A 25,217-nucleotide genomic window follows, 5' to 3' on the forward strand; every position below is an offset into this window, starting at 1 on the left:
TCTCTCACCACCTACACTGGTGCCTTGGGACCTTATCCTCTTTGTCCCTCTTCCTCTCTGATCTATTTCATACATGCATCTTCTTTTATTTATTTATTTTTTATTTTCCTTACTACTTTATCATGCATGCATTCCAATGTACATGCATGGTTCCATATTTGTTTTTGGGTGTCTTGGGCCTTTCACCTACTAATTCACAGGAGTTGCGCAAGGTGTCTTCCCTGCAAATTGGAAAACGCTCCGATTATGTTTGAGAGTGTGGCTCCTAAAGAATTGTTTGCAAATAAGAAAAATCGATGACGAAACTTGATGCTTCATAAGACACGTCGATGAATTAATTATTTTCCAAGTAAATTGATTTTTCATGGTCCCATATTTGCACCTGCATTTCATAGAAAAATGACGAGGCATTAAATATAATTGAGAAATTAACATAGACTTATGAGAAGTATTATAATTGAGAAGTATCATAACATGCATGCAAGGTGTATGTGCATGGCTCTATATGTATATAATTTGTCACCATGCAATACGAAGACGTACCAATATCCGTACATAGGTATTCCTTATCTTGCAACTCTTATTGCGCATCGCTACCCATTGATCCATCTCTGTCAGCTAGCCATCAGCAATATCATGAAAATTCTAGAGGGAAATATTCTCTCTTACTCAATTATGCAAAATCCACCACCGTTGTCAATTTGTCATGCTATAAATAAACCTATGGGGCTACATTATCAATTCACAGCTCACATTTCTGATCTGTATCATTGTTTGACATTTAAAACCGTCAAGCTCTACTACTAGAGTCAAAAATTGAAGTCTGTATTTCAATTTACTGGAATCAATGGAGGGGGTAACAACAATGGTGTCTCAAAGGCCTCTAGTGATCTTCACTAAGAGGTCTTGCTGCATGTCCGACTCTATCATAACCTTCTTTAGGAACAACTTTGGCGCCAACCCAGCCATTCATGACCTCGATCAAATACAGAGAGGCCGAGAAATGGAGAAGGCTCTATCGAGGCTCGGTTACGATAACGTGCCGGTAGTGTTCATTGGTGGTGAACTGGTGGGAGGAGTTAATGAGGTCACTAGCCGTCATGTCGAGGGTTCCCTAGTCCCAATGCTTAGGCGGGCAGGAGCTATATTTGTTTGATGTTGTGCTTTGTATTTCCAGCTAATTAATAAACCATGTTTTTACTTTCATACTTAGGTGCCCTCATATATATATAGAGCTAGCTTAGCCTTGGTTCTAATGACAATACAACTGAATAATACATACTATGCTGTTTTTTGTAATATGAAGTAATATATATAATCTCCTTCAAATTTTGCTAGCTAGTAACAAAGTTCAGCTTACAAATTGCACCCCTTTTTAAAACCTTCCGGAAAAGAAAAAAAAAAAGTTCAGCATACAATGATTATATATTCCCTGTTTCCTTCAAAGTACAAAAAAATAGCACTTATATTTTGTAGATATATTTATAGCATGTGTGCACATAATTTGTTAGGTGTTTTTTTTTTTTGTTTTTTTTGGGGGGGGGGGGGGGGGGAGGGGAGCAAAATTTATTTATTATTTTTTATTTAGAACAAAAGAGTTGGCACATTGTGCAAGCCAGAGTTGGCACATTGTGCAAGCCAGTAACTGAGCCTAGGTTTTGTGTTCAAATGGCGGTTATCACTTATCGAAGCAACTGCTAAAAGCTATTTCAAACGGGCAATGTTGCTATTTCAATGGACCCGGAATTGCGTTGTTAAAATAAAATAAAGGGATTGTTACATATAAATGTTGTTAATGATTTATATTTATCATTTGATTGAGTTAAAATTTCGTAATTTCGAAAAAATGAAGTTAACCAAAATACAGTAAATATGAAAAAAGATTGTTCATTTGCTAAAAGATACCACTTTTAGATATATAGGTATTATTTTTTGTGCACACAAGTACCACATTTTGTCATCAGGTACAACTTTGGTGCTGTAAAAAAAAAATAATAAAAAGTTGATACATGTGTGCAGAAAAAATGATAGCTATGTGCTCAAAATGTGGTATCTAAGTGCATAAAAGTAATACTTTTTGGTGAATGAATAGTGTTTTTTATATCCACGTTAGCATTTTGGTCAACTTCATTTTTTTAAAACTATGTGACTTTGACTACATCAAATGGTAAATATGGATCATTAACACTATTTACATGTAATAATCCATAAAATAAAACTAGACCGTAAAGTTTGTGATTCGAAAGCATAATGCTCGTTTTTCATTTTTTACATGAGTAGGGCAGATCCGTTTTTATTCAAATTGTCTTATTTCATTAATTCTTAGGGCCCAATAGCTATGACAAAAGTTGGACATAACATGATTTTTCAAAATTGATCTCAAACCTCCTCTTAACCTTGAAATTTATTTATTTTTTCAAAATTCAAAGAATTTTATAGATTTTGTATAAACAGTACAAAGCCCAATAAAGAAATGGCTCAGCCCGCTTAGGGCCCAAAAGAATAATAACAGTAAAGGGCTTTGAAGCCAACAAAACAAACATCAGAAAATGCACCAGTCAACCGGCTATTTGTAATCAGGAGCTCACTCCATTTCTATATCCATCTACCACAATGGCACCGGTTTACCTATCCCATTATGAGAGCGACAAATGTGAAGTATAACTTTTGTAATTAGCATATTTTATTCTCTCCGATCAAGTTGCAATCTTTTGGTCACCTTTGAGTTTCGACATTGAAATCAGAACTACTATGTACGTAAGCTTAGGATCAATCAGAATATCATTTATGCAAGTATGGAAGTGAGGGTACACATTATGCATATATATTTTGATCGGAATGAGAGAATATTGATATATATAAAGAGAGAATGGGGAAGATCGGAAGAAGAAGAGGGTGGTTGCCAACTCTACTAGCGACACACCACCACAACCACCACTACCATGGTTGTGCCCCTTAATTTTTAATTTTTTTTTAAAATAAATATCAGACTCACCCTCATTTTCTTCCCCAAGCGCCCCATCTCTGCCATTCGCCCCTAATCTATGACAACCCAAACCCACCATTCAACAGCAATCGCACCACCACCCGCCGCCCACCTCTTCTTTCTTTCTTTCTCCACTCACCACCGCAACCTCGACGCCACAACCACCACCACTGTCGTAAAAAGCAAAACCACCCCATCAGCATCTGCAACAAGCAAAAATCCCTACCCCATCTCACCAAATCTAATCCAATAATCGTAAGACCCAATAGCAAAACCCCCTCGTCGCCACAAAGTGTTTGTCTGCCGCAACGCCACCCCACCACCATCACTACCACCCACTCAAACCCACAAACAATCCCAATTGAACCCACGAAGAACCCAATCGAACCCATGAAAATCTCAAATCATAGCCATCGGTCACTCTTTAAATTGAAAATCAGAAAGGAAAAAGATCTACGAGTGTTTTGTTTTGAAGGTCGTTTGGAATTTCCACCGTTGGGATGACCCGTTGATAGCTTTTCTTAAATTTCCCCGGTGACTTCGCCGCCGTCGGTGTCCTGATGCAGTACGTTCCCGACGGTGGGTCTGTGATTTTCTTCTAGATCTTTTCTCTCTATATCTTTTATCCTATTCCCTCTGTGTATGCTGTAGTATGTGTGGATGATGCAGTAAAAACAGATGTGGTTAATAATGGCGTTGCGGCCGGTGATGGTGGTGATGGAGGAGGTTGCAGTGACAATGGTGGGATGGTTGAGATGGCAATGGTGGGGGCAAGGAAATTATGAATTTATGTTCTTCTGTAAGGGTGATTTTGTCATATATGATATTGTAGTTTAAAGATTAATATTTTATTTTAGGGCAATATCGTCTTTTCTCACCTTTTAAGGGCCTGTTTGGTTCAAAATTCTAACATGGGGTTTGAGTGTTAAAAAATAAGCCAACTTTCATCTGGTTGTCAATAAGGGAGGTGTGAGTGTAATTAACCCTAATTTTACCTAGGCTTGCAAATGAGCTGAGTCGAGCCGGGTTTTGGGTTGCTCGGGCTCGGCTCGTCACTCCCAGAAAGGTGCTCGGGCTCGGCTCGGGATCGGGCAAGCTTGGCTAAGCAAAGCTCGGGATCGGCTCGATAGATTTTCCAGAAGCTCGGGCTCGGCTCGGGCTCGATTACATGCACCTCTAATTGTTGTTTCCTAACTCTGCATAACAGGAACTGAACAACACAAGCTTTTCTTTCACGATATCAAATCTCAATCTCCAAGAAGAAGAAAAAAAGAAAAAAATACAGAAGAAAAAAAGAAAAAAAACAAATAAAGAAGTTAAAATTCCAAAGTTGTAGAATTAATTCCCGATTCAAGAAAAGAACTAAACAAGCTCTCTTTCACGGGATCAGATCTCAATCTCCAAGAAGAAGAAAAAAGAAAAATTACAGTAGAAAAAAAACAAATAAAGAAGTTAAAATTTCAAAGTTGTAAAATTAATTCCCGATTCAAGAAAAGAACAAAACAAGCTCTCTTTCATGAGATCAGATCTTAATCTCCAAGAAGAAGAAAAAAGAAAAAATACAGAAGAAAAAAAAACACAAATAAAGAAGTTAAAATTAGATCTTATAAGGTTTTTGCCTTCCTCTGATGACAGCAGTGAGTGGAGTGATGAGTGACTTAGGGAGGGATGCCAGCGTTGGAGTTTATCGGAGCTCTGTTGCTTGTGAGGGCTTCCGGCGCGTTTATGTGGTAAAGCTATGAAGATGGATATGTGGTGAAACTGCCTTCTTTAGGATTTATTCTATCACTTAAAAAGTACCAAAATCAACTGCTAAGATGCACCCTTAATTGATGATGGGCCAATGGTCCTTGGGCCTTATTAATGAAAGGATGTAAATTGGGCCAAACTAATGTATTATATGGGCTAACACTTTGAATATAAAATAGGATTTGTTTGTTAACATAAATGGGTTGGGTCTTTAAAATGAATATGGGCCATTTTTTTTTAGGCTTTGTTATTTAGATTATAGTAATGGTTTTCAAATAGGCTTATCATGTATAATTGTAATGGTCTCATATATATGGGTTGGATCAAGAACTTATAATTGGCTAATAAACGAGCCTTATACGAGCTTTGTTCAAGAGCCTAAACGAGCCTTATACGAGCCTTGTTCACGAGCTCATACGAGCCGAGCCTAACGTTGTTCAGGCTCGGCTCGTTTACTAAACGAGCCTAGAAATTGGGCTCGAGCTCGGCTCGTTTACTTAACGAACGAGCCCGAGCCGGAGCCCTTAGCGAGCCGAGCCCGAGCTGTTTATGAACAGCTCGGTTCATTTGCAGTCCTAATTTTACCATGACTATACCCACAACCATGTTTATGATCATGAAATGAACAGATTTCACTTTAAAAATTGTTTGATCTAATGGGACTGGTAATATTATAGTAAAAGCTCATAATTTTACTCTGCCATAATCCGACCTGATATCAGCTGTACATAAATCCACGCATTCAGTGTGAACAGTGGAGTATCTTTTTGTCAATATATGACCTTCAATAATATTTTCTCCACATCAAATATTTCATAAATCTACGCCCTCAGCATGATAAGTGATATTCTTTTTAACATGTACTTATGAGTAATTATTTTTCCACATCATCTCAATCTAGTTGATTATAAATAAGGCCGAATTATATTCGTCCATAATTTCATAATTCTGCAACCATAATTGCATCCATTCATACTGAGCTTTTTAGAAGAATCACGATACTATGTGAATTATTTTATTTTATTTTTTTTTACCATAAAATAAGTGGGTCCTTCACCATGATGTATTCAATTTTTAAGTTATCATAAACTGAATGCAGTCCAAAGATGTTTAATTTAATTTCAATATTCATAAAATGGATCTCATAAAAAATAATTGTGCACAGGCAACATAATCAAGCCTTTATCATGTGTGACATGTATCAAGATATAAAACATAATATTAAGAATGAAGTACCTTGATCACTATGGTGTATATAACAATTTAATTAAAAGACTAGGTCTAATAAAATTCCAAAGGTAATCATATAATAATTTTGTACTTTATTTGATTACCTGTAAAAATTGTTCAAGATTTGGACTAGTGCCTAGGTAAACTCTATTTCCATGCCGATGAGCTTGAAACTAATCTATGCGTAGTATGATTATTATAACTAATAACAAGTGACTCAGTGGTTAATAATTACATTTAAGTGCATAGTTTGATTCTTATAGTAAACATTCTTATTAATAATCATTGTTTATGTTCCACCCATTTCAAACTGAATCATAAAGTTAAATCCACAATCAGATAGCAAAGAGAGATAAATAAAGATGAGACTGGTAACAAAAGAGATGATGGAAATATATTAGTAAAAGTGTAATCAAAGTACAAACTGAATGATATGGCACATGTATATATTTTAGTTGCTAGTAATAGCTTCATAGACATTGTAAATAATTTCACCCTTATCGCAACAATTGATTTGTATATAGATACTTAGAGATTAGGGGTGGCAAATGGGCGAGTTTGGTTGGGTTTGGGATGGGTTAAAAATGGGAGGGTCAAACATGGGGCAAGACCCCTATTTAACCCATTTAAAACGGGTTGAAAATGGGTGGGTCAAAAATATATAAGATAAACCCGTTATTACCCGTAAACCTATTAATAATTATTATTTTATTTTTAATTATTTTTTTTCAAAGGTTCTAAAATTTTATTTAATAACAAATAAAAAAAACAATCTTAAACTCAGTAATATTTGTCGACTCGTCTTAGAAAGAGAAATGAAGGAAAGAGAATAAATTTCTAGAGAAAGAAACTTAGAGAGAGGGGATTGATGAATGATAAATTTAGAGAGATGATCGTGAGTAAGGGTGCAACTTGGGTGGGCTAATCCAGCCTAGAAATTTTGAAGTTTGAGCTAAAAAATTTTGACCCGTGAAATTCGCCCGACCCTCCCAAAATATTAATGTTTTAAAAATAAAATTTTCTTAAAAATTTTGATATTTACAAACATGGAAAAGGAAAACTTAATTTGAATATTTGTATAAAAAAAAAAAAAAAAAAAAAAGACCGGTGAAAACCCGTCTGACCAGCCCAAAATATTGATGTTTTAAAAATAAATTTTTGTTAAAAATTTTGATGTTTACAAACATGGAAAAGGAAAAATGTAATTTGAATATTTGAAAAAAAAAAAAATTTTGACCCGTGAATCCCGACCGACCTGCTCAAAATATTGATGCTTAAAAAATAAAATTTTCTTAAAAATTTTGATGTTTACAAACTTGGAAAATGAAAATGTAATTTGTATATTTGTAAAAAAATAATAACAATAATAAATAAATTAACTTGTGAAACCTGACTGACCCGCCCAAAATATTGATGTTTTAAAAATAAAATTTTCTTAAAAATTTTGACCCGCTCGATCTGCTCAAAATATTCGGACTGGGTTATGGACATAACTCATTTTTGAGTGAGAGAATTTTAGAGAGAGAAATGAGTTGCGTGCTATATAGAATAGATGTGTGTTGTGTATCTATTATGTGATGGGTGAAATATAGGTTGAATATGGATAAATATATTCGACCCATCTTGACCCTCAAATTAAGTGGTTAAAAATTACTCAACTCATTTTTGACACATCTTAAATATGTTTCACCCAAAATCATTAAAAAACAAACGAATATAAACGGGATTAATGGATTGTTACCCATTTTACCAGCCCTATTAGAGATATATAATAAGCGTGGTGGACAACCAAAAACTCTTAACATAGTAATATATAAAAAAGTAAACCAATATGATACATGCCAAGTAACCAAGAGATTATCCACCGAGGACCATTACCAGTGGTCCCCAAAATCTTATTTATTCAAGACAAATTTAAATATATATGTGCGCATCATATCAAGTAAATATTGGGACCAGTGTTTTTGGTCGAAATGTTAAGTGCTATGTCTTACAACCAATCGGTTCAGTGGTCAAATTCCATCCAAATTGGGGGAATGTAGAGGGCTTCATATATTGGAATTGCGAGAAAACAAATTCACTGATAGTATACCAAAGGAATCCGGGAACCTTACATCCCTCAAAATTCTAGCTCTCTATGATTACAACTTGACAGGTAACTCCAGGACTTTATTACCTTTTATTAATTTATATTAGTAAATGTATCTCTTGCACATGATATTTCATCTAGATCAACTTTCGAAGCACCCATACTTCCCATCATAAAATAAACTAGTAACTTGCAATGTCAACAAAGTCACATATTAAAAGTAACCATTGTATGTGGTTCCTGGGGTAGGGCTGACAAGGAAATTCACTTGGGGATATCTAATAATACGAAAACAGAAATTAAAATATAATAAATTTCTCTTTAAAATAGAATTCTTTATATAAACAAAATCCAAGATAAGATTATCTATAAATGAAAATTACTTGATATTTGTCATATATATGTATATACATACGCTCAATAGAAATATACTTTGGCTATTTTTTTCTTTTCTATTGTGTTTAACAAAGTAAACAAACTCAACCATCTATCAAAATTAATGTCACAAGTAAGATATATCAGTTGAGATAGAGAGAGGGAGTGAGAGCTTTTCGTTCAAGTCTCAGTTGGTTAGAGATTTGTGCTAATAACGTATTGTGAATCTAAAAGAAAATATAGAACATAAAATTATATCTACAATATAGAGAGAAGAATATATATAGTGGAGCTAGAAAGATCTTATTCTTTTCTCTTAAATCCAAGTACATACATATAGCAATGAACAATCCGTATTTATAGTTAAACTTCGCATTAGTCAATATCCTTAATGCACCATTAACAAGTGCAGTTACCACTTACATAACGCACGCACATCACATCCCAATTTACTACTTACATAATGCGCGCACATTCACATCCCAATTCATATGTCCCCCATGATAAGTATATAACACTAGTGAATTTTCAAAGTTATAAATAATGATTTTTGAGCCTGAGTTTTCAAATCAAGACTTCTAGTGCCCTTTTCTGCATTCTATTCAGTCTTAGCCCATGGGACACTTTTAGCTAGTGCCCTTTTCTGCATTCTATTCCGTGTGGAAAATGTGATTCTTTGACATTGTGCACTGAACCATTGGCTCTAGTGTAGTATAATCAATACCACTTCCAGCCGTCCATTAAAATTAAAGGAATAATTTAGACCTTTCATTTTTTCTTATCCCATCTCTGTCAAAGTGCAAGACTCAGACCTTACCATTTTTTTTCAGTACAGCTAAAATTTATGACATATATATATCATTGTGCTATGTTTTGCATGCCCACCATTTTTGTATTAATCCAAATTAGTCACATACACTCATGGAGAGAACTTGCTTTGCTCTTTTGCATGTAGTGTTGTTAGTGCATTGTCTTTCGGCTTGTTTAGCTGGGAATGTTACCGACATTACTAGTGACCAATCTTCTCTTCTTACCTTGAAAGCCCACATAATTCTGAACTCTCGTGGTGTCTTGGCTAACAATTGGTCCACAACTACTTCTATCTGTAACTGGAATGGGGTCACTTGCGGCACTCGCCACCTACGAGTGACATCCTTGAATATTTCTAACATGGCTCTTGAAGGTACAATTCCACCACACCTAGGTAACCTCTCGTTTCTCGTTTCGCTTGACCTTAGTACCAACAATTTCAGTGGTCATCTTCCCTATGAATTATCTCATCTGCGTCGATTGAAATTCATGAATTTAAAAATTAACAAATTTAGTGGACAGCTTCCATCATGGTTGGGTGTCTTATCTGAACTGCAAGAGTTAATTCTTCGTAACAATAGTTTTACAGGTACTATCCCACCTTCCCTCTCCAACATATCGATGTTAGAACACTTGGATTTATCTTCCAATTTTCTACATGGAATGATTCCACAAGAGGTTGGTAATCTTCAACACCTGAAGATTCTAAACATGCAATATAATCAGTTTGTAGGCTCTGTGCCACTAACCATCTTCAATATCTCGTCGCTGCAACTAATTTCTTTTGCAAAAAATAGCTTATCTAGTAATCTTCCATTGGATATGTGCCATCGTCTTCCAAACCTCCAATGGCTTTCTCTATCTTACAATGAGTTACATGGCGAAATTCCATCAAGTTTATATGAGTGCTCACAACTTCAAATTTTGTCACTATCATTTAACAAATTCAATGGACCCATTCGTAGAGGGATTTGGAATTCAACTGTGCTCGCGGAGTTATATCTTGGCAATAACAACTTGGAAGGTACTCTTACATATACTATCTTTAATTTGTTTATGATCAATTTAGTGTGCCCATGTTAGATTCCCTCTCCATCTAATTGTTCAAGAAAAAAAAAAATTATAAGTCTGAATTAATGTGCTCTCATAGTGAGTTTGTAGCTTGCCAAGTTTAAAAAAATTCATGCCACATATTTTGTTATGTTTATCTATAATTATATGATTAAAATGAAATGTTTTATATCGATGGTAATTAAGTGTGAGAAAACCGGTTTGAATCTTGAGAGCATTTGTTTTATACTTATATTATTAATATAATATCAAAATTAATTTGTGTACACAAATGATAAATTCTTTTGCAGGTGAAATTCCGGAGGACATGGGTAACCTTCGTAATTTGGAGATATTATCGATACGATATGCCCGCCTCATTGGTCGCATTCCATCATCCATATTTAACATTACTTCTTTGAAAGGGATTTCATTTTTTGCAAACAACTTGACTGGTACGATCCATTTAGTTTAACAAGCTTTGCAAGTTATTTTTTGCTTTAATATACTAAATACTCGTACATTTTTTCTTCTATCATTTTCATTTTTCCTTTGAGTTTTGCTATTCATGCTAACTAAACACAGCCCTAGACCACCAGGTGTCCAATGCCCTGGGAAAGGGTTTGAAAGGGCAAATATGCCCACAAGTATGGGCATTGAAAGATGCCCAAGAGATGGGCCGAGCCACTAACAATAGGCCCAAGAAAATGTAAACCTAGCCCAGGCAAACTTACCTCTCCACTTGGGTCAAGCCAACTTGCCAAGTAGATGGCCTATTAATAACAAGACGTGGGCATAAAGGGAAAAATATTAGGGTAATGCACGGACACTATAAAAGAAATAAGAAAGATAGTGGGAGGGGGATCGTGTATTGTATGGAAACTTTCCATTTGTGGGAGAAAACCTATTTCTGTACCTACACCTAATTGGCACCGTCTATAGGAAACGACGAGTAAGATCTCGTACTTTTCCGACTTGATTCATGACACAACTACGATCAGGAACCATGATCGGAGAATGAAGTACGCGTCAGCAAGGAGAGAATTGAAGCGATCGGCAGGATGAGCTCTGGTAACTGGTTCAGACCCTATGCCAGAAGAATGCAGAGCTAGTCGAAACTACATCAAGAGAACGCAGAGCTCAGATAACATTTTGAGCGTGATGTTATGCCACGACCTCCGCCCTCTCTAGTGGATGTCGCGGCGATAAACGAAGTTGATCAATTGCAGAATGACTAGGTCGGATCTCTTCACCTTGACTCCCGCCGACCTAAGATCGGCCTAGGGTGCAAAGGATTGACGAATGAGTAAGAAGGAACTAGTCCTCCCACTATGCAAAATCCACTGCAGACCAGACGTTTGACGAAATATCCAAAATGGATATGAGGACACAGGTTCAAAAGAAGATAGAAGAACAAATAAAGGAGCTAAAGGTGCTTACATCAGCTGACATGGCCGCCAGAACATCCACCCACATAGTGGAATCCCCCCTTCACAAAGGAGATCCTTAAGAGCCCAAGCCAAAGAAGTTTGTCATCCTAATATTCACCTCATTTGTTAAGATAAAAGACCCGATGGAGCACATCTACAATGTGCAGCTCAAAATGGCTCTGCACACTGAGGATAACACTTTGATGGGCAGAGTATTTCTAACAAGCCTTGCTGGACCAGCGCTCAACTGGTTCAAACACTTGCTAAACTAACAGTCGGCAGTTCCATTAATTATGTGAACTATTTATGCCTAGTACTTTGGTAAATAGTGCATTCAGAAGACCATATCGAGCCTATTCATGATGAGGTAGCAGACGGTTGCAAGCTTTCCTCATCATGTTTAACTTATAAATGAGTACGGTTGATGAATATGATCAAAGGGCAGTGGTAGAAGCTTTTAAGCTGGCGATCATTCCAGGGATGAAATTCTATTCTTTATTAGCAAAGAAAACCCCACTAAACATGGGGACGTTAAGTGCTAAGGCTCAAGGATACATACAACTAGAAGAAGAGGAGGTAGTAAGGATGCAACAAACCACCATGGTTGTCGTGGAGAGCCGATCATGTGATAAGATGAAGAACCAAAGGTCTTTAATCGAAGCACCACCAGCTCTTTAGAGACCTCCCAAACGGCAGAGAGAGGAGAAAACTTTAACCCCTCTAAAGAACAAGGCAAAGTTCACACCACCACAACCAATCAGACAACCGATCAGACAAAAGGACTAGTAAAAGCACTGTGCCTTCCATAGCGATTTTGGCCATCAAACCAATGAATGCAGAAATACGAGAAGACAGGTTAAAAAAATGATCGCCAAGGGTGAGTTGTCAAATTATTTATTGACCAAAGAGCACCAAAACCTAAACCAAATGTCAGGGCACCATAACCCGATGAAATAGAGTGATAAAGCTACTAACCCTCAAGAGGCACATCCCATTTAGATCATTAACACTATACATGGGCGACCAGAGGAAGATGAGAAGATTAAAGGACACCAATCACGTCTAAGGCAAACACAGAAGTTAAGAAGATTGTGTAGTGTCAAAACCGTGAAAAGGGAAAGCTACCCAACTCAGATCATATTCGATGAAGCCGACCTTCAAAAGGTGCAAACCACATGAGGAACCTTTCATAATTAGCCTCATGGTAGCTAGTTGCCTTATAAAGCAAGTCCTAATCGACCCAGGAAATTATGTCAATATAATCACCAAGTCAGCCTTCAAACAACTGATGGTCGACCCAAAACAAATCAGGTCGACTGGGAACCCATTGGTTGGTTTTGATGGTAAAATGGTGGAACCGATTAGAGTAATTGAACTACTGGTATGTGTTGCGTGGAGGAACCATAAGGAGAAATTTATTATTATGGACGTCCACCCATCATACAATTTGTTGACGAGGAGGGGGTGGATCCATCTCATGCCAGGCATCCCATCTACCTTGCATTAGGTAATGAGATGCTTGAACCCAAAAGGAAATGATGTGGTTGAAATTTGAGGAGACCAAGTCACTGCAAATGAATGTTACACAATAACCCTCTGAACAAGAGATATGGGCAAGTGTATCACCCAACCCCAAGACCCTAAATAGTAATCATAAAGCCCTCTGTCTAAGTCAATTGAATAAATTGTAGAGGTGGATGAACAATTCCTCACTGAAAAAAAAGCTAGAGGAAGTACAAATTTATCCGCGCAAAGCAGAAAGGACAACAAAGGTAGGTCACTGTAGTCCTAAGAAGAGAAAAATGAGTTAGTTGAGCTTTTAAGAAGAAACTTGGACGTCATTGCTTGAAGCCAACTAAATATGCCAGGGGTGAGCCCAGAGGTTGCTTGCCATAAGTTAAATGTTGATCTAAGTTTTCGACCCATACATCAGAAGCAAAGAATATTTGCCCCAGAAATGATGTAGATAATAGCCAAAAAAGTCGATCACCTATTTGAGGTAAGATTCATCAGGGAAGTGTATTACCTTCAATGGTTATCAAATGTTATTGTAGTACATAAAAAGAACGTAAAGTGGAGGGTGTGCATTGACTTCATAAACCTTAACAAAGTATTCCCCAAAGGCAGTTAAATGCTCAAACTGAACCTTAATATGATAGAAGAAAAGATGGAAGCAAGAGTGATAAGGCTAACCTCTTACCAACAAACTTTAATAAATAACCACAACAAAAAGGTCAAGCATAGAGCATTTTCCCAAGGAGATCTCGTCCTAAAAAGAAAAACAGACATAGTGTCCAAGATGGAACCCATTGGGAAGGACTATTCGATATCACTGAGGTTGTGGAGAAAGAAGTGTAAAAGCTCAAAAGGCTTATTGACAGGCAGATTGACAAGCCATGGAATGCCACATACCTAAAGAGGAATTTCTAATAAAAGATTCTATCCTTTCCTCCCTTCTTTTCATTTTATGCTAAAAAAGCTTGTAAGGTTGAGCCGAATGCTAATATAACCTCTCATGAAAAGTAAATGTTATAAAATTATTAAGTGATAACTTCTTCTCAGTATGATAAGCTGCATGAATGATCATCAACCAGAAACTTGAAAAAATCTTTCAAGTTATCTATAAAGATTTTTTAAACTTGAGTGACAAATAGCATGCAGAGCATCCAATCGAGTTTGGAGGATGATCTCATAGAAACTTACAAGTTGAATGGTAAGTGGCACCAAGAGCCGATCACCAAAGACTTTGTTAAAATTTTGAAGAAAATTACAAGTTGAGTGACAAGTGGCACCAAGAGCTGATCGCCAAAGACTTAGTCAAATTTTAAAAGAAAATTACAAGTCAGAGTGGCAAGTAGCACTAAGAGCTGATTGCCAAAGACTTGGTTAATTTTTCACATAGAAAAGTACAAGTTGAGTGGCAAGTGGCACCAAGAGCCAATTGCCAAAGACTTAGTCAAATTTTATAAGAAAATTACAAGTCAGAGTAGCAAATGGCACTAAGAGCCAATCGCTAAAGACTTAGTCAAATTTTCAAAGAAAACTACAAGTTAGAGTGAGAAGTGGTACTAAGAGCTAATCACCAAAGACTTGGTTAAATTTTCAAAGAAAATTACAAGTTAGAATGGTAAGTGGCATCAAGAGCTCATCGTAAAAGACTTAGATAAATCTTCAAAGAAAATTACAAGTTGAGTGGCAAGTGGCACTAAGAGGTGATTTCCAAAGACTTAGAATTTACAAGTTGAGTGGCAAATGGCATCAAGAGCCGATCACCAAAGACTTAGTTAAATTTTCAAACAAAATTACAAGTTCAGTGACAAGTGGCACAAAGAGCCGATCGCCAAAGACTTAGATATATTTTCTAAAAGTTAGGTGGAATGTGTGGCAGAGAAAAAAAAAGCTAAAATATCATAAATAGCAAAAGACATTTCCTGGTATTATATGATAAAAATATCCAATACAAAGATGGAAAAGTCAAATGTTACACCACATGCCTTGGAGTTACAAAAGGAATTAAAAAAAACGTTGCACATCATCCTATTAGGAAGGAGAAGACTCAACATTCACAATTTTCTCTACAGCAGACTTCGAATTTTCTTCTATCTCTAGTAGGGATCACATTAACAAAAATTGAAAGATCCTCAACTCGAACTATTGATCCATCTTGCTAGTTCTGAGGAGTTGGAGACAGGGGGATCAACAGTAAGAAATGAGGGGGGAGTGGGAAAAACCCTGGAAGAATGTTCGAACATTCCTTGAAGACTTCTTATATGAGATCCTCGAAGGGGTTGACGTAGTTCTTGGGTGGCTCAACACCTAAGGCCAAGTCACATGCATCCAAACCATTGTATATTGTTCTTGCCCCTTTAGCTAGAGGATAATCCAGGTAGCCATCTTGGTAGCTGTTTGTATACCTCATGGCTGTAGTACGGGACAACCAGGAGTGTAAAGCGGTAATACCACCTTACACTGTACCGAGCAACCCCAATATATAATAGTACTATCCAGCGATATCCTTTAGCTTCGTCTATGCAAACATACAAGCGACCTTAGATATCTCCAAGTTCTTTGCCATTTCAGAGCGACTCCATTCGGATTCACAGAGCTAGGCAACCAACTTAGTGAAATCTTCAATAAGTTTGTTCTGCTGAGTACGGATGCTGGCGATTTGTTGCTCCCTATCGTCAATAGCCCTTTGTATAGCAACTACACCAAACACGGTCTGTAAAGATAAAATGCTCAACTGAGGCACCAACATAAAATAATACTAATAATAATAATAATAAATAAATAATATTGTACATAAGGAAAGAATTGTACCTCTGTAACGTAGATGGGGAGGCGAGAGAATCTGTCTTTCTTACTAAGTTCCTTTGGGAACTTCATATCCATGAGAGTCCAAAGGTCCCTGCAATAGGATAGAGTTGTGGCCCCATTCTTGAACATGGTATCCCTAGTAGTGACATAGGATCTGCCTTGGTGAATTGTAAAGCCCAAGGGATGATCGGCCGAGAGGAACCAGTCGATCCAGAGGTCATCTGACTAGCCTGAGCAGCAGTAGAACCGCTCGGCTAAACCCTTTATCGTTAAGGTAGGGGAGCGTTGTCATTAGGATCCTCCTCCCGAGTGGATCTTTTACCACGAGACTGATTCTGAGAGGGCTGTTGGACTGCAACAGTCTGTTGAGCCTGAGTATCTTGATGAGCTTGACTGCTTGTCCTCTGAGTAGCTGCACTTCTACCGAACGAGGGGATATGTATGTATTTTTTTTTTATATATTTTTTTTGTTTTTTTTTTAATATATATTTAGCTTCAAAAGCAACGTTCTTGAGAGACTCAGACGTGAGAATAAACGAGATGAGGGCACACTACACCATATGTTTTTCTGGAGTTACCTGAGTCTCTTATTGTAAATGGAATAATCTAGCAAATTCGAAGGAAGGCTAATGGAATGATAAATGAACCTACAGAATCGAGGAATACACGTGTCATAGACACATTAATATTTATGAGTCTTAAAAGGTTTGTACAAAGGCACAACGCAATCCCCAAACTAGCTAAGGATTGGGAATATATCAGAAGCCTTAGTTCTCTAATTTTCCTGGACAACGATATGACTATCTCTCCACCCCTTAGCCGAATCAGGCTTGTCAGAATAGATTATGCTATGAATAATTGGAAAAAAGCGATAACGCCTCTCTAAGAGGCGTAGCCTGGGAACCTTATAGGAAAACAATAAATCGATAATGGTCAGGTCTAGATCCCTTTCCTTGTTTAGAACCAAGAGAACTGAGATGATTCTAAAGAGGGTTAACTTTAAAAAGGGGGAGATTGAGCTTGTTAAGTACCAAAAAGTACAGAGGATGTAGTGGGACCTAAAAACCTCTAAATGTGCAACAGAAAAGAACGCGTTGTCGGCGAAAAGACCCTTCCCAACCTCATAATCAGCGTTTGCAGGGTACTCTTTCAGATAAATGTTACCAGGAATCTGGCAACGGGCACAAATAACATTAAGGTCTAACACCATGGTAAAAAGAAAGAACCTAGAAACCCATAACAGAATAAAAAAGATGGAAAGGAGAAAACTAGAAAAACAACAATAAAATAGGCAAAACTGACCTTGAGAAGGGAAATAGACCAACCACCCTCGTTGATGAAGAAGGTAACGGATAACGAGGATGAGATCACCAGAATAAAGTAGAAAAGATGAGATGTAAGTCTGTCTGGAGAAAGTTCTTCAGTCAAATACAAGGGGGATGTACCGATCTGAAAGTACAAGTCACAAAGGTGAAGAAAGAAAAAGTTGACAATGACAACACTTAGAGCATCTGCACTAGCCTCTTTGAATTTTGGCTCTCCAAAAATGCCACTTTAGCTTTTCCAAGAGCCACGTCAGCAATTCCAAGAGGCACGTTAGCAGCTTTCGCTCTCTAGAAACATGTACTCCATCAGGCTTTTCGAATTTTCGCTCTAAAAAAAAAAAAAAAAAATTAGTTAGGAAAAAGTTAAAAAAAAAAAATTTTAAAATTTTTTTTTTAAACTTTTTCCTAACTACTATATTTCTAACCGCTATACTCCTAATAGCTATATTTTTCATCTTATAAAATGAATACTCATTTGCTCATCTGAAAATCATCACTACATTCATTTCTCTCCATTATAGCAAAATATCATTATCCATCTTTTTTAATTTGGGTAAATTGCATTGACACCCCCTAGGTTTCAATCAATGTCACTCAGATGCGGGTTAACGGCCTTTTTAACAATGACACTCCTTATGGTTTCAAATGTCATATTTGCCCTTGATTATTTAATTTAATTAACTTACAAAATATCAGCCCTATTAATTGACGAAACTACCCTTATCATTAAACCTATTTCTCTACCCTACTCTTTAACTCCCCCCCCCCCTCCTCAGATGGTTGTAATGGGTCTGGGCTGACCATGGTTGTTTTAAATTTTTTTTTTCTACTCTGGTGGTGGTTGTGGTGGTTATGGTGATGTCTAGATTATTAGGGTGTTTCAAAATTTTTATTTTTATTTTTATTATTATTATTTTTTTATTGTGGTGGTGGTGGTTTTGGTATCGTCTGAATGTGTTGGTGGTGTTATCTTAGTGTGGTGCTGGTTTTGGTGGCGTTTAGGACATATAAGTATGGATTGGCCATGACTTTATTTTTTTTCTACTGTGGTGGTGGTGGTTCCGATGTATAGTTATCTGGCAAATTTTTTTTTTTTTTTAAATTAATTTAATTTTCTATTTTTATGTTTTGGTTATGGTTATGGTGGTATAAGTATTATTATATATAAACTATATCTATATATATAAAAAAGATAAAGACAATAGTTTGGTCCATTAAATTTAGTTAGGAGGTTAAATTTGTAATTTAATGATTTAAATGGAGTTGTTGACAAGTCAAATGGTGAAAGGTAATTTCATATGGTTTTAGAGGTATAGAGGAGTGTCAATGCACATTTTTGAAGCCTCAGGGGATGTCAATGTAAAAAAATCTATTAACAATCCGCTGAGTGACGTTGACTAAAATCTCAAGGGGTGTTAGTGCAATTTTCCCTTTTAATTTTTTTTGAAAAAGTTTAAAAAATTGATTTTTAAATATATATATATATATATATATATATATTTAAATTATACTCGTTAAGGCACTGTATTTATCAGCCAAACAATGCCTGGATAGCCAAATGCATTGTTTGTGGCAGAAATTTAAAATTTAAAGCAAAAATTTTTTTTTAAAAATCAATTTTTAAGGGGAAATAAAACAAAACAAAAAAAGATTTTTTAATTTATTTTTGGCCCAAATCAAGTTTTTTTTTGGACAAACAGTGTCTAAACAACATATTTTTTATTTTATTTAATTTAATTTATTTTTTAAAAAATAAATGAGTTAAAAATAACCTATTTTTCCCAAAAAAAAATCCATGCTACCAAACAATGCCTTTGTTCTTGAGTGTGGAGATATGCTTTATGCAAAACGATAGCGTTTTGGCAAAGGAAAAAAAATAAAATAAAATTTACCGCTTGGGCTCTTGGTATTCAGAGAGCCAGATTGCGAGCCCATGTGGGTCCGTTCAATTACCACCAACCCACTGCAATGCGTTTGGGCTGCTCACTCGTTTAAAAGGCCCTTTTGCAGGCCTAATGCGAATGCTCTTACATACAAAAGTTCACCGCGATGACCTGAAGAGACAAGAGTCAGCATCCATTTGAAGCATAACTCTGTATACATTAATTTTCCCATTAATAAGAGCAAAATTAATGGGAGCAAGGTGAAAGGGAAAATACGCCCACAAGTGTGGACATTGAAAGACGGCCTGAGAGATGGGTCGAGCCACTAACAATAGGCCAAGAAATATAAACCTATTCCAATCGAACTTACCTCTCCATGTGGGTCAAGCCAACCCGCCATGTAAAAGGCCCATTAACAACAAGACGAGGGCATAAGCGGAAGACTATTAGGGCAATGAAGGGACACTATAAAAGAAACAAGAAATAGAGTGGGAGGGGGATCGTTTATTGTATGAAAACTTTCCATTTGTGGGAGAGGACCTATTTTTGTACCTACAAGGTCCTTGTGGGTGTGCTTAATGGTTTGTTGGTGCATAGCTTCATTTGTGCATGGCTTTGAGATTTTTCTTTCCCTTTTTTATAAAAATAAATTTTTTATAACTTATATTGGGAGGAATAATAATTTCTTTATAAATTATGTCTACAAGTGAGAATTCAATATTTGGGTCGGGAAGGCACAAGTGGTCATTTTCCTCCACTTTTACTACTCTCCAAATGGATTTTTATGGGTAATTTTTTTTAATTATTTTTTTCAAAGAATTAAAAATTAGAAAATGTATAGAAACTTGTTAGTTTTTCATAGGGCTACAACTTAGCGGGCCCAACCCGAAGTAACCCGAGCCCAGTCCAAAATTTTGTGGGCTTGGGCAATGTTTTTTTAATTTCGGTTTGGGCCTTGGTTATATATTTTGAGTCTGAATTCAATTCAGGCTGGACTGAAAATATTATATATATTTATAATTATACTTAATTCACAAGAGTGTAGTAGTCAAGTTGGTAGTGCGCTTGGGATTTATGTTTAAGATTTTCAGTTCAAGTTATGGGTGTAGTATTAATTGATTTATTTTTAACGCATAAATTTTTCTAAGGTGGGTTTAGTGCGGGCTCGGGTTGGACAAATTATGTAGGGCGGGCTTAAGCAGCTCGGCTCGGGCTGAAAATTTTCTATATGGGCCTAGCCCGAGTTGCAGCCCTATTTTTTTAGAATTTACTTTCTCAAAATTCAGCTACAAAAAATGTATACTTTAAGAGATAACTGCTTTTCTAGTTATCTAAAAATAATTTTATGTTTACTAAATTCTTTAAAATTGTTTTTAGACAAAACAAGCATGTATCTCTCGGTGCAAGTTATTATCCAGTTTTTTATTAGAAGATTGTCTACAAGCTTTGGTGAGTTGTTCTAGGGTTCTTCTCACTTTTCCTCCAATTTAAATTCCAATGATTTTCTTACGAACAAAAGGATGCTTGTGAACAATAAAAAAATTAATGGTAATTGGTTTCATAAAATGTAAGTTCATGACCATGACAGGCTCAAAATAGATTAAATTTGAAAATGCTAAATTAGTTAATATTTTAATAAAGTTTAGAGTAATAAATATAGTGATTCCAATTAAAAAAAACCCAGACCTCCTCTTTGGGAGAGATGGGTTACTATACTATTGCTTTCTTCCTTCCTTCGTCTTTTAGTTTTTGCTATTTCTTTATTCACTTATTCTCAATAATTCCCACGAATTAAAGTTACATTTCATTGTCCTTCTACATGGCTTAGCAGGTGTGATACCGCAAGAGATTGGTGAACTCCCTTTGTTAGAAGGAATAGTATTTGATTCGAATAAGCTAACAGGACGCATCCCAACAACGTTGTTCAACATCTCAACACTACAAGAGATCGCACTCACTGACAACCACTTCTCGGGCAATCTTCCATCAAGTTTTGGCCAGACTCTACCCAATCTTGAATATATTTTTCTTGGATTGAATAACTTCAGTGGAACTATCCTTGATTCTATTTCAAATGCTTCTAAGCTCATTGAAATAGACCTTGCCAGTAATAGGTTCACAGGTTCAATTCCCAGCTCACTTGGTAATTTAGGACGACTCCAATTTCTGAACCTAGGAGGAAACAATTTCACTAGTGAACCCTCATCTCCAGAATTGAGCTTCCTCACTTCCTTAACCAATTGCAGACAATTAATAGAATTGCGGATAGATGAAAATCCTTTAAACGTATTTCTTCCAATCTCCATCGGTAATCTCTCCGATATTCTCGAAATTATTGATGCAAGTGGTTGTGGAATTAAGGGCAATATTCCTAGTGAGATTGGCAATTTAAGGAACCTAGCGTCCGTATATCTAGCTGGCAACTACTTGACTCGGGTTATTCCAACAACAATCAAAGGATTGAGTAAGTTACAAGAACTTCATCTTGAGGACAACAAAATAGATGGATCGATTCCAAAGGAGATTTGCCATTTGCTGAACTTGGGTGTTTTAGCTTTGAGTGAAAATAGATTGTTTGGAACCATACCTGAATGCTTAGGGAATGTAACTTCCTTGAGATATCTGTATTTGGACTCCAATAGATTAAATTCCAGCATACCTGAAACCATTTGGAATCTCAAAGATCTTTTGGAGTTTAACTTGTCGTTTAATTCTTTAAGTGGATATCTAGCGCAAGAGATTGGAAATTTAAAGGTAGCAACGATACTTGATCTATCGGTGAATCAATTCATAGGTAATGTTCCTAGCACTATTGGAGGTTTGCAAAACTTGGCTAGGCTTACCTTTGCACATAATAAACTACAAGGATCGATTCCTGAGTCACTTGGCAACATGGCAAGTTTGGAATTTTTGGATCTTTCCCAAAACAACTTATCTGGTCAAATTCCTAAGTCATTAGAGAAACTCTTACATCTTAAATATTTTAATGCATCTTTCAATAGATTAAGAGGAGAAATTCCGACTGGAAGACCTTTTGCAAATTTCACAAATCAATCTTTTTTGTCAAATGAAGCATTGTGTGGTGCACCTCGGTTCCAAGTTCAGCCTTGTTATATTAGTTCTCTTCAAAAATCAAAGAAAAAAATTAATGATTCGTATTTTGTTGCCGATCGCATCAGTACTTCTTGCCTCAACAATTCTAATCTTTTGCCTAAGAAGTCGATGGTGGATAAATGAAATTCCAATTCGAACCCAATTGATACCCATGGTTATACGTGAAAGAATTTCATACCATGAACTTATGCAAGCAACTGATGGGTTAAGTGAAAGCAATTTACTTGGCATGGGGAGTTTTGGTTCAGTTTACAAAGCTACACTAATAGATGGGACGATTTTGGCTGTAAAGGTATTTAATGTGCAACAAGAAGCCGCTTTCAAGAGTTTTGACGCAGAATGCGAAATTCTGCGCAACATTCGTCACCGAAATCTCACGAAAGTCATTAGCAGTTGCTCTAACCTTGATTTCAAGGCCTTGATACTCGAGTACATGCCTAATGGGAGTCTTGAAAAGTGGTTATATTCACACAACTACTTCTTGGATATCTTGCAAAGACTAAAAATCATGATAGATGTGGCGTGTTCATTAGACTATCTTCATCATGATTGCTCAACACGTGTGGTTCATTGTGACCTTAAACCGAGCAATGTTCTGCTAGATGAAGATATGGTTACATATGTAAGTGACTTTGGCATCGCAAAGTTCTTAGAACAGGGGGATAGCATTGCACTAACCAAGACTCTAGCCACATTTGGGTATATTGCACCAGGTGAAGGTTTTAGCTTTCAATTTTTATCCAAATCTTAGTTATGGTATTCTTTTTCTCATATCAAAATTTCAATTTAGTTTATCAAAATTTCAATTTCATCAAAACACATCAATTCTTTTTTATTAATTATTATGTTGGATGTAGAGTATGGATTTGAAGGATCAGTATCAACAAGGTCTGATGTTTACAGCTACGGTATTATGTTAATGGAAACATTTACAAGAAGAAAACCCACTGATGATTTATTTGCCGGAGATCTGAGCCTCAAGGATTGGGTAAATCAGTCATTACCTGATGCAATCATTCATGTTGTTGATTCCAACTTACTATGGCCAGAGGAAGATAACTATACTGCAAAGGTGCAGTGTCTATCATCCATCATGGAATTGGGTTTGAAATGCTCTGCCGAATCACCCCATGAGAGGATCAACATGAAAGATGCTCTAATAGTACTCAAGAAGATCAAACTTCAATTAATCAAAAATTGTAAGTGAGTCGACACATGAAAATCTCTATCTATTTCTTATTCCATTTTTTATATTCCTAGTTACAGAGAGCATCCATGGTTTAATTTTCATCAAACGTCCGGACAAAAGTAGACCTTCAATAATTTAAAATATTGAATTCCATGCAGGTGAGAAGGTTGAGACAAGTAACCAGCGGACTCAATAAGGACTATATTTTTTTGATAATTGATGCTGCTATCTTAGAAGGTGCAATAAGTGACTAATTTCTAGTTCTTTAACATTGGCATATCCATAGTAAGTGAAAAGTTTCACTCCATATTTATCCGTTTAGATGCTAATAGATTACTTTTTTCAGAAATTAAAGAGATCGAGATGTTAGGGTGGTAGCTCAGGAGCTTCATGATAGAAATATGATGCAATGACAACAAAAAAAAGATGGTTTATGTTAGACAATTAAGATGTATTGCTATTTTTTTGGGTAAACATATGCTATATATGATCCATCTGGGATTTGGCAGTGTAAATTATTTCTTTCAAAAATGTACTTATAATGTTGTGACTCTATGTCTGGGAAGATGAAAGCTTTGATTGAGTTTGTAATAGGTTATTTGAACTCTTAATACCAAGTATTAATTTAGATGGCTTTGATTCAGCTTAGCAGAAAACTAAATAGCATACATGAATAAGGAGTCCATTGTTTCAAGCGTAACTAATTTTGAACTTAATTGCACGTTGTGAAGTTTATTTTTATGAGTGAGAGAATAAAATTAAGGAGAACATTCAATTATTTTCTCCAACAGAGGGCTAAAGTCAAGGGGTATCCTCTCTCACTTTTAAATGAAAGATTGAGGGTTTGGTCCACAAAAAAACAAGAATGGGTTTGATATTTACCTACCCAAAGATATCAAAATGTTCCTTCAACAATCATATAATCTTATAGGTCATTCTTATCTCATCGATTCATCATCCGTTGAATTCAAAATTCATGTAAGGAAAAAAATTATGATGAGAGCATTATCATATGATCTCACATGTTCATCGGTTGGCTGAGACATGAACTTACATCCTCATCAATTGGAGCAAGAGCAAGAGTAAGAGACTAGGATGCACAAATGTACCTATAAGAGCGACGTATACATGCCCAATATCGATACTACTTAGATACTCGTAGATACGTGTTTGATACTTCTTAAACGTATTTATAATTATAAAATATATTTTATAATTTCTAACACGTATCTGTTTAGCTTGTAAAAGTGGCCGATTCCAATGGAACCGGGTGGGCGTGCCAGGAATTGCAGTAGTTTCGAAAAGAGATCCAAATAATATTCCACATAGAAGATTACGAGACCAAGCGACTGTGAGGAGGTCTGTAATGAACACCTCAAGTTTCTTTTTGCCTTTGATAAAGGACTTCAGGATAGTTAACTGGCTAGGAAGAACTATGTTACTTATGAAAGTAATGGAATTAACTATAAAATTATCTACTGAAAAGTAAAGTGCAGGACTAAAACTAATCGTATTGAAAGTGCATTATAATGAAAAGTAAAGTTGTATTCAAATGCTGTGTTTGGCGTTGAGCAGGCCTTCTAAGTTACAATATCATACCCCATTTATAGAATTTAGTAATGGTAGCTTGCATGTAACTGCTTGCTTCCTAGGCTAACATGTATTCTATG

The 25,217-nt window shown here is 36.1% G+C and overlaps 3 protein-coding genes across 6 annotated transcripts; all 3 read left to right on the forward strand.

Moving 5' to 3' along the window:
* Positions 1-725: 725 nt before the first annotated feature.
* On the forward strand, positions 726-1,206 carry LOC132299217 (monothiol glutaredoxin-S2-like). Its single transcript, XM_059795747.1, has one exon. It carries the CDS (start codon positions 848-850, stop codon positions 1,154-1,156), a length of 309 nt encoding a protein of 102 aa, XP_059651730.1. The 5' UTR covers positions 726-847; the 3' UTR covers positions 1,157-1,206.
* Positions 1,207-9,220: 8,014 nt separating this feature from the next.
* On the forward strand, positions 9,221-24,511 carry LOC132298717 (probable LRR receptor-like serine/threonine-protein kinase At3g47570). 4 transcript variants are annotated; one of them, XM_059795109.1, is made up of 5 exons: positions 9,232-10,263; positions 10,601-10,744; positions 23,216-23,557; positions 23,706-23,784; positions 23,894-24,508. In XM_059795109.1, the coding sequence occupies exons 1-4, from the start codon at positions 9,351-9,353 to the stop codon at positions 23,741-23,743; spliced, it is 1,437 nt and encodes a 478-aa protein (XP_059651092.1). In that variant the 5' UTR covers positions 9,232-9,350; the 3' UTR covers positions 23,744-23,784; positions 23,894-24,508. The 4 variants fall into 4 exon arrangements, with proteins under 4 accessions (XP_059651081.1, XP_059651097.1, XP_059651092.1 ...); XM_059795114.1 differs by having other exon boundaries at positions 9,229-10,263; positions 23,216-23,561; positions 23,706-24,511; XM_059795105.1 differs by having other exon boundaries at positions 23,706-24,508.
* Positions 22,510-23,109, forward strand: LOC132298749 (probable LRR receptor-like serine/threonine-protein kinase At3g47570). Its single transcript, XM_059795122.1, has one exon. The coding sequence runs from the start codon at positions 22,510-22,512 to the stop codon at positions 23,107-23,109; it is 600 nt and encodes a 199-aa protein (XP_059651105.1).
* Positions 24,512-25,217: the final 706 nt, after the last annotated feature.

The sequence above is a fragment of the Cornus florida genome, unplaced genomic scaffold (genome assembly GCF_030987335.1).
Source record: "Cornus florida cultivar Cherokee Brave unplaced genomic scaffold, ASM3098733v1 CherokeeBrave_3.0.0_Hap2_Chr01, whole genome shotgun sequence".
NCBI classification, from domain to species: Eukaryota; Viridiplantae; Streptophyta; class Magnoliopsida; order Cornales; family Cornaceae; genus Cornus; species Cornus florida.